This window comes from Sorex araneus, chromosome 4, assembly GCF_027595985.1.
Source record: "Sorex araneus isolate mSorAra2 chromosome 4, mSorAra2.pri, whole genome shotgun sequence".
In the NCBI taxonomy this organism is placed as follows: domain Eukaryota; kingdom Metazoa; phylum Chordata; class Mammalia; order Eulipotyphla; family Soricidae; genus Sorex; species Sorex araneus.
The window spans coordinates 13729449-13744713 of record NC_073305.1 but is presented as its reverse complement, the minus strand read 5'-3'; the positions used below and the strand labels follow the sequence as shown (position 1 = coordinate 13744713).

General features: G+C 39.5%; 1 protein-coding gene across 4 annotated transcripts in view; it reads right to left on the bottom strand.

Moving 5' to 3' along the window:
• The window catches only part of CPNE4 (copine 4), a 506040-nt gene that overhangs the window by 123710 nt on the left and 367065 nt on the right, over nucleotides 1-15265 (bottom strand). For all 4 annotated transcript variants that reach the window (XM_055134745.1, XM_055134747.1, XM_055134748.1 and 1 more), the window contains exons 6-7: nucleotides 12604-12687; nucleotides 8982-9071 (exon numbers count right to left, since the gene is read on the bottom strand). In XM_055134745.1, the coding sequence (XP_054990720.1) occupies nucleotides 8982-9071; nucleotides 12604-12687 (174 nt within the window). The remainder of the gene's footprint in view (nucleotides 1-8981; nucleotides 9072-12603; nucleotides 12688-15265) is intronic.

The following is a 15265-nucleotide window of genomic DNA, read 5'->3' as shown; positions in this document are numbered from 1 at the left end:
AGCGATGCTCAGTGGTTACTCCTGGGTTTGCACTCAGAAATCACTCCTGGCAGTGCTCAGGGGACATATGGGATGCTGGGAATCGAACCTGGGTCGGCTGCATTAGTAAGGCAAATGCCCTACCCGCTGTGCTATCGCACCAGCTCCCATAAAAACAATTTTCCAAATCAAAGGCAGAGCATGACTATGGAAAATTTACCTGACAGAACATTAGGTTATTTGAGTTTTCAGTTCATGTTGGTGTAAGAAAGAACCTCTGCTTATCTGCTACAGGAATTTCTGAAAGCGAGATGTTTGGGGGTCAGAAAAAAATATGGATCTGATGTGAATGTTTGCACAGCAACGTGAATGCAATGACTGTCACTGACCTTCACAACATTCATCCATCGCTAGATCTTGACCATATTTCCCACCAACACAAGTCTCTTTTAAGCACTAACTTCCACATTGCATTGTTTCCTGGAAAAATATCACTTACTCAGAAAAGGAATGCCCTCTTATTATGTTGAGGAAATCAGAACAGATTCTAACTGGTGAAAAAGTATGCTCTCATTGAATTTCCTACCATTTTGCTCATTTGGAGGAAACCCATCTCTCTGCCATGGGGCCTGAATGAATGATCAGAAGAGGGAGTTCCATTAGCAGTGGAGGCTTGTTACATGAAAGGGTGGAATTTTCTCCATGGGTGGTATCTATTGGAAGAAAAGGGTTGGTGTACTAGTGTGGGAGGGCTAAACACTTGTGGCTTGAAGAGAAAGAAAATTTGAAAGAAAGTTTCTCTGGCCACTTCTAGATATTAATTGTAGGTGACAGCCACTAGTTTTAAATAGCCCAGATACAGAATCTTCCCACCATCACAGAAAGTTTTATCACTTGTCAATTCCAAATAGACTAGGTTCTGGGTCAGAATAACTTGATTCTGGCTATGTCACCTGTAGGCTTTGAATCAAGGCACTTTCCCCCCCATAATTTTAGCCTCATTTTCCTCATCTATCTAATAGGAATAATTAGACTTCTTCCTAAGAAAACACCAACAAGTCAGATCCTCCAAAGAGTTTCTTTTCTATTTTTTTTTTTTTTGAGTAGGCATACCCTACGCTCAGGTCAGCTTCATGCAATGCAAGCCCCTCAATCCTGATATTACATCTCCAGCCCTGCCTCCTTTTCTTTCTAGGCATCAGACTGGACCAGGTTTTCTGCCTTTCTTGTAGTTCACAATGATCGTATGAGTGAGCTCTAGGAAATAAAACATAGGCAGCTAAAATAGATATATGATATATAGACAGTAATGCAGCTGAAGTTTTTAGCTAAAACTTCTAAAGTAAATCCTTTCTGTGTTTCCCTCCCCGCCTCCTCCGCTTTCTTCCTACTGAATGAAAATACTAGTGAGGACCTAGAGTGTTAGCTGGGCCACAAGAGAGAGAAAAGACCTGGGTATTTTAATTTATTTGACTTTCCTTTATTTAATTGGATAAAATTTTTATATTTTTATTTTATAGAAGTATAATTTTGATGTATCATAGCTAGTCACACTTTTTCATATAGTTTATAAATACTTTTATGCTTTACAATTGCCTTGAATTTAAATAAATATATTTATGTGCACATACATGATTGTAGTTAAGGTAATATGTTTATAATAGTGTTAATGTTTGGTGTACTTATGGTCTTCATATACCAGATGTACACCATACCTAGCGTATGGTGTACATACCAATTACCATACCTGAACACCACTGAAGTGCCTAATATCCTCTAACCATGTCCTTATTTATGTTAAAGTGCCTAATATCCTACATACATACATGTCCTTCTGGCACCCCTAGTCCATCTCTTCATTTCTTCACACTCCTATCCCATTTTATGTTCTCAGTTCTATAAACAAAGATCAAGGGGTTATCATTGTTCAATATCATCTATTTCTTCTTGCGGTTGTTTATATATTGTAGATGGGTGAGATCATCTTGTATTTGATGTTCTCCCTCTGACTTATTTTGCATATTAATATATCCTTCAGTTTTATCCAAGTTACAGTGATCTGTGGTTGGACATTTGCATTGGAAAGTGATTTGGGTTCTTGAATCACTCCACAGTGGAGAGTCAGTCAGACATTGATAAAAAGTTTTACCCAGGGGGGACTGGAGCAATAGCACAGCAGGTAGGGCATTTGCCTTGCATGTGGCAGACCCGGGTTTGATTCCCAGTATCCCATATGGTCCCCTGAGCACAGCCAGAAGTAATTCCTGAGTGCAGAGCCAGGAGTAACCCCTGTGCATTGCCGGGTGTGACCCAAAAAACAAAACAAAACAAAAAAAGTTTTACCCTTGATTTTTTTCTGTGATCGAGAAACAAACTTCTATGGCAAAGGGGCTCTTTTTTATGGAGGCATCATTTAATCTAGGATCATCATCAGGTCAAATGAGATACTTTTCTTGACAAGAATTTTTGTATTTTTTGAAAATTAGTTTTAGGGGAGTGGTTATAGAGCGGGGGAGGAAACTACTTTCATGGGTCATTGGTTAGTGGTGTCTATAATTGATCTAAATGTTACATCTAGTCATATCATGTCAGTGACATTTTGATTACTTTACTGCCGGTCTTTAATAGTACACTCTACATTCTTATGTTATTAAAATGATTTGAGCAGATTAGCATAGAGGTGGGAGGTTTATTTCAATCTAAGTAAAAGTGGTTTGAAAAACAAAACTATCTTTTTAAATGGTAAACCAAAAAAGGTTTTTAATTTTTCAATTGATGTAACACTGGAGTGCAAGAGTGTAAATGAGGGCTATAATGCCACCCCTCCACACCCACCACCAACAGAGAGTATGGCATTGTGTCTTGTAAACGCTTAGCAAATGTTAGCTGTCTCTTAGTAGTTAAGAGTAAAGACAATAGAGCTTGAGAAACCTCATTAACAAAGGCTGAGCTACTTAGCTGCACAATCTTAAGCAACTTGCATAAATAGTCTGGAGTTTCTTATCTGGAAAAATGGAAATAAGAAAAATGGAAAAAATACTCAAACGATAAAGTATTGTAGTTTTTCTCTTTCAGAAGCTTCACTCTTCCTGCATGACTTAACGCTATTTAAGCTGCCTTATTGCTTTTCTATGCTTCAGTATTGATTACAAAGCTCAGAAGCAGCAGCCTGCTGGGCTCTGGACTGCCATTTACTTAAGAGGAGCTGAGAATTCCTGCACCAGGGCTGAGCCAATAAAGAGACAACTCGATGTGTCTGCAATCCTCTGTAATTGCAGGACATTGAATCTGAGTGCACAATCGACAGGCACAAAAACAGCAGCTCTCAAGTCCAGAAGGCCATACACAGAGCACCTGAATTTTAACAGATCTCAAGAAATCTCAACAAACCATGAACCATCCAAGTCCCCGCCCCTCCCCCCCTTTAAATGATAAGTTAGGTGGAGAGGAACATGAACTTATATTCAATGACATAGGAATGCCAGACTCTTTACCACAAGAGTTCCCAACAATCCTGCATATAGTTAGCCATGGCCTCCGAATGCCAACTCCACACATTTTGAATCAAGAGTTGAGAAATGCTCTTATTACCCAGGAGGTATTTAAATGACCCGTCTGTGGGTGTGAGTGAATTATGGGGCTAACGTGGTGCTATTGCCAAGGATCGAGAGTAGGGGCTTGGAAATGGGATGACACTTCTACATTTCCAAGCAGTAAAAGTCTGAAGAGAAAACCAGGATAAAATAGACAGTAAGTGCAGATGGGGAGAATACTGTATAGGCCAAGTGCTAGGCAGAAAAAAGTAGGTAGAGAGGAGAGAAAGGAGAGAAGATGGTGGAAAAGGATTTGGGGGCATTAAATCAAGGGAGAGTTGTAAGGAAGAAGCAAATGCCAAATGCCAGAAGTTCTTAGAGTGTGGACTAGGTCTAGCAGTATTAGCTTCAGTGGATAAATTGTTAGAATGCAAATTTTCAGGTCCACTGATTCAGAAACTCTGAAGTTAATAACCAGTAATCTGTGTTTAACAAGCCGTCTAGGTGATTCTGATGTACACTAAGTTTCAAAACCATTGTTCTATTCAAATGGTTCTCAAAAGGTGATTTTACCCTCCAGAGAACATTTAGCAATGGCTAAATATCTTTTAACAATAAGTACTACTAGCATCTAGTAACCAGGGATGCTGACAAACATCTTAAAAACCACAGGACTAGCTGAATCAACAGTACAGCATGTGTCCAGCCTGAGTTTTGTCCCTGGCACATGTATTGTCCCTCAAATACTGACAGGTGTGGTCCCCAAGCAGAGTCAAGAGTAACTCTGAGCATGCTGGTGTAACCCCCAAACCAACCAATTCAAACCCAAACAAAACAAAACAAAACAAACTCACTGAACTACTTTCCACAAAAAAATTCAAATGATAAAAATTCAGGTATTCAGATGATCTGATTCTTTCTCTTTTTTGTCTCTCCCCTCTCTTATCATCTGTATGTCCTTTTTGTATGGGCACAAGAAGACAGTAAATGCTATGCTTTTGTAATGTGGGAGTTAATTGACTCTCAATGATATTTTCCTCCTGGCCATCTGTTCTCTCAAGTTAAGCCTCAGTTGCCTTTACTTCCTAGCCCCCCCCAAATCAGGGTCCCGACGAGGGACTGGATGGGTCAGAACAAGTGGTGAGCTATATGCTACCCTGGCATGGAGATGAGCCTGACCAAAGTGCCATAATGCTCAACTATAAGTTAAGAGCATGGTCATGGACAAATTCTGTCATGATCTATAAAGTAATAACTAGATTCGGACCCTGCTAGAGTTAGGAATGATTAATCTGGCCTGAGAACTAATAGTCTGAGTCTGTGGCAAGATGTTCCCAGGAGAGCTGCCCTACAAACCTCAATGTATCTCTTACTGTGTCCATACAAAAATAACTAATATTAAGATGTTAATTAAGATGTGCTGCCTCCAAGATGTGATCCCGGGGGCCGCACGTGTATGCGGCCTCTCTGCAGCTGCACGAGCGTGACTCCAGACGCCAGCTGAATTTTTCGGCATGGGCAGTTCCTCGCAGAATGTCTTCAGACTGAGAACTAAGCCGAGGCCCCATGCCTGCCCAGGAGAGGAAAGGTATTTCTCTCGCCTCTTTCCTGCCCGGGGTGAAGGGTGTGGTGACCGCCATATTATGAGGACCTCAGATGGGATTTACAGAACTGCAGTAATAGGATGCGAGGGTGCTCTTGGGAAGGTGGGTGGCACTGGCCCTGCCTGCCGCCAAGATGTGATCCTGGGGCCACACGTGTGTGCGGCCTCTCCGAAGCTGCACGAGTGTGACTCCGGACACCAGCTAAATTTTTCGGCATGGGCAGCTCCTTGCAAAATGTCTCCAGACTGAGAACTAAGCCGCGGCCCCATACCCGCCCAGGAGGGGAAAAGTATTTCTCTCTCTCCCCTCTTCCTTGCCGGGGTGAAGGGCGTGGTGACCGCCATATTATGATGCCCATAGATGGGGTTACAAGCTTGCAATGATCCAATATCTAGAAGAAATCTTTCTGGACTTAGTTATTAAAGTACAGAAATTCAAAACCTCATATCTCTTCACAACAGATCTGACTCTAGTGGGGTACTCCTAACAATAATAGTGAGGTTTGTGTTGAAATATTGAATGTAACCAAAGTAAATAGAAAGTAAAGTGAAATTTATCAGTTACAAGGCGAGGGGAGGTGCAGGGGGGGTGGGATGGGAGATGTACTGTGTCTTTTTTTTTTTTTTTGGTGGGATATGGGCACTTGTGAAGGGATGGTTGTTTCAGCATTGTATAACTGAGACTTAAGCCTGAAAGCATTGTCATTTTCCACATGGTGATTCAATAAAATAAAATTCTTTTAAAAAAAAAAGATGTTAATTAAGATGCTAGGAGAAAAGGAATACTGCTAGGTGATGTTTCTGCCCTTGAGCTTGATGGGCAGTTAGGAAGAGCTTTCTTATGTTGATTTTGCTACCAGACTGGGTGTATCATGGGCCCAGAGGGCGAGGGGCTGAGAGATGAGTGGGGTTGAGGCAGAAATAGAGAGTCAGGGAGTCGTTGGAAGAGAAGCAGTCAGAGTCAGAATCCAGAGGTCAGAGTCAGAGAGAGAATCTGGAGAGCTGGGATTGAGGAATGAGGGGATAGTAAGGAAGAGCATGTGAGATGGGAGAGACGAGAGATTGAATAAACGGCAATTAATCAGCAACCAGCTTGGTCCTTGTTCTTCCTTCGTCTGCCCATTTCCAACAGCCGTCCCAATCCAGTCCATACACAGTGGCCCGAAAGCACCAAATGCAGGGAGTGAGAGAGAGCCGCCCGGAGAGCCTTCAAACATACATCCTTCTGCATGCGTATTTTTTACAATCATCCACCCTTTCCCCCTCTCCTTTTCTTTCTTTATTTCTCATGCTATATATCTATCATTGACTTATATTTGTTCCTTTACAGATAACAGCACTCAGTAGACCACAAAATACTTCTGTTCTGCATTTTAATTTATTAAATTTTTAAAGGTAATTTTCTCCTTTTATCCAATTAATGACTCCTTAGGAAAAAGTTTCTCCATGACAAATTAAGGAATTTTTTTCTCCCATAGGGTTCACTCATTTTCCCAGGAATAAGATTTCACAGCTCATAATAGAGACAGTCATCATCACTCCATGCCCAAAGCCATAGTTCTTAGCCATTCCATTTATGAGCTTACACATGGAGACTCAGATATCATGAGTCTTGCATATGGCATGAAAGACAGTTGCAAGGGTGGGAGGGGTTCAAACTTGAAACACCTGAAATCTTAGAAGAGGTATTAGGATTATCTCTAAACTGCCCTCAGAGGATGGAAATAAACTTGTCTGCTTAGCTCAACTACAAAGTCCCATACATAACCCATACATAACTCTACATTAAAAAAAATCTGTGATGAACCAAGCAGATAGGATTCTAATCTGATAACACTGGCAAATAAAAAAGAATATCTATCAGAAGGCTTGTGGGACAAAAAAGAAGTAAGGAAAACACAAAGCTGAACCGATAGACATTGACAATATCCCTTTAAAAGAATCTGAGGGGCTCTGAAAGACCAATACAAGTGTTTAGTCTGTCAAAAGGATGTATATTTCATTTTATGTTTTGTTTTGTTTTGGGCCATACCCAGTGATGCTCAGGAATTACTCCTGGCTCTGTGCTCAGGAATTATTCCTGACAGTGCTTAGAGGACCAGATGGGATTCCGGGGATAGAACCCAGGTCAGCCACATGCAAGGCAAAAACTTACTTGTACTGTCTCTCTAGCTTTAGAAGGAGATATATTTCCATACTGAGGGTAGATGCCCAACATTCAGAGTCTGAAGCCACTGATTATATCCATTATCCAGAATCTGCCTTCAGACTACTTTCAACAAATTCCCAGCAATTACCTTCTCAGTAGTTTGCATGCATGGAGAAAATGCCCTATGAAGTCAAAATGAGTCTATGTGATGGTTATATTTCTCACGGAATGTGAAGTTTTTGGAATATAAATTCCAGTTTCAATTGGAGTCATTTAGTCATCCTGAGTTAGTAGAATCAACTCTGATGCACTGACAACACAGTTTCTGAACTTCCAAGACAGAGAAAAGGCCAGGGCTGGAGTGATAGCACAGCAGATAGGGGGTGTTTGCCTTGCATGTGGCCAACCCAGGTTTCATTCCCAGCATCCCTGAGCGCCGCCAGGAGTAATTCCTGAGTGCAAAGCCAGGAGTAACCCCTGTGCATAGCCAGGTGTGACCTAAAAGCAAAAATTTATCGATCAATTAATTAATTAATTAATTAATTGTGAGTCTTTAAGAATAAAAAAAAATTTTTTAAAGATAGAGAAAGGGCCAAGGATTATAGGGAATATCTCTTGGAATGTGCTTCTGCAGTCAACCAGGATCTTCATTTCATTATTCTGACCCTCACAACGTATCTTGTTTTTCAAATTCCTACATTTCCATTGATACTAAAAGAGGACTTGTGGTAGATTTTTTTTTTTGAATGGTCATACTATTTTTCAGCTCTTTCACCAAAGAGTCTTTTCTCCCTCCTTGAATCTGGGATGACTGTGAGATTTGCATTGGCCAATAGAGGGAAATGATCTAGAGTGAGAAAGGCACCTTGCAATGTCTGTGGTTTCTCCTTTTGAACTCTGAGGTCATTGTGTGTTCAAGATAACTTTCTGAGTGATAAGAAACTAAGGACCCCACCTCCCAGTCATTGCAGGTGACAGCCAGTCAAACCCAGAGGCAAAGTCACATGTAGCTGGCCACAGACACATGATGGAGCCAAACCAAGACAAAAAGGACTTTCTGGTGACCTCAGTTAGCCAGTACAGAGAATCATAGGTTAAATAAAAGGCTTGCATTAAAATGAATTCTAGAACAGTCTTCAATGCAATGATAAGTCATGGACATAGCAATATTGGTGTTCCTAAAACTCCCAATTATAGTGACTAGAGAGATAATACAGTGGATAGTGCACTTACCTTGCATGTAGTTTACCCAAGTTCAATCCCCTGAGCTCTATATGGTCCCTTAAGCCTACCAAAAGTGATATTGAGCTCAGACAGGAGTTAGTTCTAAGCACAGCCAATATAGTCCCTAAAATCATAGTAATAATAATCATAAAGATGTGTAATTGTAACCCAAACATGAAAGCTTGCAACTATCTTGCAGTGAGTCAATAAAATTTTAAAAAAGATGATGACAATAATAAACACCCCAATTATACTCTGAGCCTATTGCCAGTTTTTCTCTGAGAAGTCATGGGTTTTGGCTTCGACATAACTCAATTGGGATTCAGTTAGGGCTACCTCACGAGTTTTAATAACTCTAAAGAAATCACCCTCATTTCTTCCATCAAAATGTGGAGATTTGATTAAGTTGAACAGAACATTTTGGATCTTGAAAGGGAAGAAGAAAATTAAAAAGAATGGAAACAATTGCATCCCTTGGAAATAGAGTTCTGACCTTTAGCCGGCGATCTGGATCTCCACTGCATAGAGAATTTACTGATACTTTGAATGATTTCCAGGCAGGGCTTAAGTTATTCATCACAACCTGAGAAAAGAGAGAAAGGCATGTTGTTGTTGTTATTGTTGGGGGGAGTGGCTTGACACTGACATTTCAACATAAGATCAGAAGTACTGTGACACTTAAGAAAGAGACAATTGTCTGTAACAGGTGCCTTAATGAACACTTGGAGTAGTACAATTTTTTTTTTTTTTGCTTTTTGGGTCACACCCAGCGATGCACAAGGCTTACTCCTGGCTCATGCACTCAGGAATTAACTCCTGGTGGTGCTCAGGGGACCATATAGGATGCTGGGAATCAAACCCGGGTCGGCCCCGTGCAAGGCAAACACCCTACCTGCTGTTCTATTTCTCCAGCCCCAGGAGTAGTACATTTTAAAGGTGCCCACTAGTTAGGTGATTATGGACAGAACTCCTGTAGTCACTGCTCTGGCTGCTGTTTCATGAATAGTGACAATCATAGTGACAGAATGTAAACGTTGGGGATGACACCTCAATAACACAAAGGGATGGGATGATGAAGATGGGCTTTCTTTGAGTTCCAGTGAAGGAGCTTCAGATAATAGGAGTTGTCTATTCTCTGATAAAATCATAAAAGAGGCATACAATTTCTTTTATTGAGACCAGTGTAAGGAAACACTGGTCATACACTACATATTGATGAGTATAGAGTATATGGCAAGACAACCCTACTGAGGAAGAATTGAGTGGCATTTGATAACCTTGAGTTTGATCATCTTGAAAGTCAGAGAAGTTTCTAGGGGGGGGAAAAGTCCCAAGAACAGACATAAAATGGCTCATAACTATTTTAATTAGGATATCCTAGAAAGGCATAGCATGGCAGATCTTCGGTGTCATAAACTAATTCTATAATACAGTAAAACACTTTGAAAAGCAGCTTACTAATTATGAACTTGGTTAAAACTAGCCAAGAATCAAAGGAGGAGTCAAGTCTTATCCAGGAATTCAACATTGTTATTCAAATAATTCTACTTGACTTAGAATATACATATACCTGCTCTGGGCCTAGGATTGTGCTTTGTATTGTAGACCCAAAGGTGATCCTGAACCAGCAGTAGAATCATCTACTGTACTGTAGACCCAAAGGTGATCCCTGGAGTAGCAGTAGAAATTTGTTAAAAATGCAAATTTCTAGGCTACACCAGGACTTACTGTCAGAAATTTTGGAGGTGGATATGCAGTACATAAAAATTGAGAACTATTGTGTGTGGGAAGGGGTAAGAGGCAAGGGGTTTGGGATACTTCATGGAGTGAGATAGGTATACTGGTGATGTATGTGGTGTTGGAATTTAGTCCATTTTTAATTATTAATAATGCACTGTAGCATTATTAATGCATTTTAATTATTAATAATGCACTGTTGTCCCATTGTCCATTGGTTTGCTCCAGCGGGCACCATTAGCATCTCCATTGTGAGACTTGTTGTTACTGTTTTTGGCTTTTGGCATATCCAATACTCCACGGGTAGCTTGCCAGGCTCTGCCATGTGGGCGGATACTCTCGGTAACTTGCCGGGCTCTCCGAGAGGGACAGAGAAATCGAACTTGGGTCTGCCGCATGCAAGGCAAATGTCTAACCTGCTGTGCTATCGCTCCAGCCCGATTATTAATAATAGTATTAATAATTATTATTAATAGTATTATGAACAAAAAAATAAAAAATTGAGAGCCACTGATAAATAGGGCATTTGAATAAAATTTAATGGAATTTACAGTATATTACTTTTTATTTATATGAAGATTATGGTTAACAGAAGTCATAGCGTTATAAAATGTTAATTTTATACAAAAACATATTTTATAAGTGATTTCCCCTTTTAATGAATTCCTTAACATAACTATGAATTTTTCATCATATTATGGGCTCATTATGTTCCTTTTAATGCATCAAAACAGAAAAAATAATGTTTCTGTGGAGCTTTGTCTTTTACTTTGATACCCTAAGGATTATCAAAGTGATAATGAGAAGTTATATAAAATTGTTTGGGTTAATTTAAATTTTTCACCTTTATATAAAAATACTAAGAAGTGAAGATATTTCATTGCAACTGTTTTGAAAAACTCAATATCAAATCAAAATTCTGACTAAAAAAATTAATCTGAAATGACTATTTGTGTGTGCACATTACTTTGTAACTATTGAATAAGAAGGAGAAACAATCAATACTCTGTTGCTGGACTCACTAGAAAACATTACAACCTTATTCCGATACTCCAGAAACTCTTTAGCCTTAGGCTCATGGGGAACGTTTTAGAGATTCCTAAGAGTAGAATTTAGGACACTCCTGTGAGAGAGATCCAATAACACCATCCATCTATACCCAATAAAGCCTCCATTCAATAACTGGAGCCTGGACACTTTTGATTCTCCTTAAATCTTATTTACTTCTTTTCTTTCCACCCCAAAAATCTCTCTGTGAGATAGTGATGGTGATGAAGTGCCATACAAAGACAGTTCCAAGTTAGTTGTACCTCCAGGATTAAGTTCCAAATAGTCAAACTGTGCTATACCATGTGAACATACTATATATGCGTTCTAGTCGTTCTATTATTTAATAGAATTTATAAAGTTCAAGTTATCTACCTTAGGTTTGAAGAGTTCTAGATCTATAACTTTGTGTGTTTCAGAAATGAAATCTAGGGCCTTACACATGGCAACAAGTCTTCTACTACCAAGTACCTCCCACTTCTACTACCAAGTACCACCCCCTCCTTGAAAACTCAATGGTATGCTCCTGCCACTCTGTTTGGGAAAATGGATTTCCAGTATAGAGTAGTGAGAACATGGCATCCCCACATTTATTTTATGAAAGTCATGAGGGTTCTATCGTTATGAGCAACAGGTATGTAACCACAACAGAATTTTCTCACTCCAAGTCATCTATCACATTAAACTATTTCCTCCAAATCTATGCACTTCTAACCTTCACAGACTATCTCTGGATTTGCTTGAAGATTGGGGTTGGTTGTTGAATGAGTGTGTGGTGGTGAATATTGGTTCAGATATTGAGGGGTAAGGCTTGGAGTTTTATGAAGAGAAAAGAGAGATGAATATGGAAAAGTGGATGGCTTAGACAGGACAGCTATTTCTATTCCACGCTTGCCAACTTATAATAATAATGTGAAAGGATTGTTTTGAGGAATATAACTCATTTCATAAATACCAATTTGTCACTCATAAAATATTAGCTGTGATTTATAGTTTAATTATTAATAAAGTCACTGGCTGGCTGTAGAAATAGTTCATAACAGAAATTACAGTTGAGTGAGGGACTTCTATTCTAATATCTAAGCAAACAGAGCAAAATAAAAAAGGATACAAAAGACAGAGTCATCTTTAACATAGCAAAGACCCTAGGACCAATACAAAGCTAGAGAATAACAAATGTAAGCTTCTTCTTCAGCACAGAGCTTGGAGTTGTCCCTAAGAATGATTGGATGTGGCCCAACCCTTTCAATTAAATTAATTTAAAATAAAATAAATGTAAGAGATTTCTTGAGGCAGATCAATTTGTCATCTTCAAAGATGACTCTTCTCACCTCTGTTCTGTGCACCAGCTGCTGTGTGGCGTCATCGTTCATACGAAAGATTTCCAGAAATGGGTCTGATTTACTGAAGAAATCCTAAAATAGATAAATAGAAATAAGATTTTTTTATCTTCTCTTTTATGCAATCCTGTATCAAATACTCCTAGATATGCTCTTGGCCAGCTTTGTTATTTCTCCCAGCTTCATTGCAAGGGGCTGCATTTGAACACCAAATTCTTTGAGAAGTACTTGATTAAAATCCAAAATATTCTTCAAAGCTTAACTCATATTCCGTATCTCTAACAAGCAACACAGCTGTCTTATACACCTTCATTAGTTATAAAGACTACGTTTGATGAATACAATATATGGATCACCTAGGGGCTGCTTTTCTATGATGTTTCTTGGTTCTGCCACTTGATATGCTTGTTAATTTTTTTATTAAACACCAGGACTACATCATATGATAAAATGATTAAAATTCTTATGAATTTTTTATTTCTGGCAAAAAGTTAGAATGAGGGTGGAGCAGTTACCTAAATCCAATGAAGACTGAACAATTGGTTTCTTCAAAAGTCCTTGAGGGTCTAATTTATTATTTGACTCTCTGGATATAGAACTTAGAGAGCTACAAAAGAAAGACTATTCCTCCAAAGAGGCCTCTTCCTTCCCTGACTGACAAGGCTTTAAAGTTAATTCTTATTTATGATACTCTCACGGGCTTTTGTTTATCTCCATAATCTCTTGACTTTCCAGTTTTCTCTTTATGTTTGCTATTTGCTAATTGGCAAATTCTTTGGGAGGCTCAGTTTTTCAGGCTACTAGACTTCTTTCCTACACTAAAGTACTTGTGCATCTTGAGCTTTTGCTTTCTTAATAGCTATGTACTTCACTTTTGCTTTCTCAGTCCCATAATATTATCAAAAACCCTGCTCAATTCCTGTAAGTCTTATTAGTAATTTTCTGCTAGGGTGCCCAGCCCTTCTAGTCAAGTTAGTCAAGTTATTTTATAAATCAACCTTGGATGGAAAATTGTCATAACAACCTGACTGATCTCAATGGATTTCTCTGCTCTGCAGAGTTTCTTGGCTCCTCAAATCTGGAGAGGCATAGAAATCTCAAACAAATGTCTCCATACCTTATCAGGAATGTAAGTTGTTTCATCAAGAGAATAATATGAAATAAATAGATACTCCATTACTGGAAAGCAGACCAATACACAAACTTTCTTTTAAAACTTGTTAACTTTATCCTAATAGATTATGTACTCTCGGAGGGAAGCAATGGTTTTCATTTTCTTTCATATTTTACAATTTTCCCAACATAGGGTCTAGTTTTGAGAGATACAGAGCGCTTATTGAATGTTTGAATGAATGTATAAATAAATGAGAGGAACACAAGGTAGCAAAAGGAATGTGTGCCATAGCTTTTGTCATAACATTCTTACTGTGTTTCATCGATGATTGTTTTCCCCCTGAGATCTAAATTTCAGTAAAGAAAAAAAAAGAAGCTTAGCTATTCCAGTCATTCACTGTATCACTGTATTACTGTCATCCCATTGTTTATCGATCTACTCTAGCGGGCGCCAGTAACACCTCCATTCATTCTATCCCTGAGATTTTAGCAGCCTCTCTTCACTCGTCCTTCCCAACGGTGCCGCATTTGAGGCGCTTTCAGGGTCATGGGAATGAAACCCATCATTGTTACTGGTTTTGGTATATTGAATACGCCACAAGGAGCATGCCAGGCTCTACTGTGCGGGCAGGATACTCTCAGTAGCTTGCCGGGTTCTCCAATAGGGAGAACTAGGGGCCTTGAGCATAGCTATGGCTGGGTTCCAGAGGTCTTTGGCTGCTGGGGCTCTGCTCAGGGCAGGGAGGGAAACTCAACCCGCCCCCCCTCTGAGAGGCCCTGGTAAAGACTGCCAGGCACGGGGGCAGGAGACTCTGCCATTCCAGTCATTAGCTCAAAAGAATAGTAAGAAATGATTTATGGGTCATAGTGCCACTGTGGTTGCTATTAATATACAAGGAAAGACAAGACGTGGTCTCATTCCTCCAAAGTACCATACAGTGTAGTGGTAAGAGCAGTATATAGTAAGCATCCTCAGTACTATGTATGGATAGATACATGAAGGAAACAGGAAGAAAAGGAGAAAATGTGCAATAAAGAAGAGTTGATGGAGTTTTTAGGTGAAAATATAAGTGTGAAGGGTATATCTAGAGAGGGAACCGACTGAGAAAGATGGGAAGAAGTAACTATGGAAAGGATACTAAGCAGCTGTGGTGAGTCACTGAATGATTCTGAGCAAGAAAATAATCAGATTGGCTGTTCAGTAATGAGTATTAGCCTAGAAAGTTTGTGGGATCTCTCAGAGAGAGAAGACAGGGAAGTAAGGGTGTGGATCTCTCATACTGGCTTTTCCCTGCACCTGTGCCCCCCGCCAGGAATCACTGACTCTATAACAGCCAGTCTGGAATAGAACTTTCACTCTATTTCTGAAGGTGCCAGATTCTCACCACCTTCATCCTGTCAATTACCTACAACAGCTGCTTTTGTCCCTAAGTTTATCCCTCAAACCTTGTGTTTTTTTTTTTTTCATCATGGTATCTGTATTCCTTCCAAATACACTTATAAATGATTCTCACTTCTAGGCATTTTCTTGAGATATTTC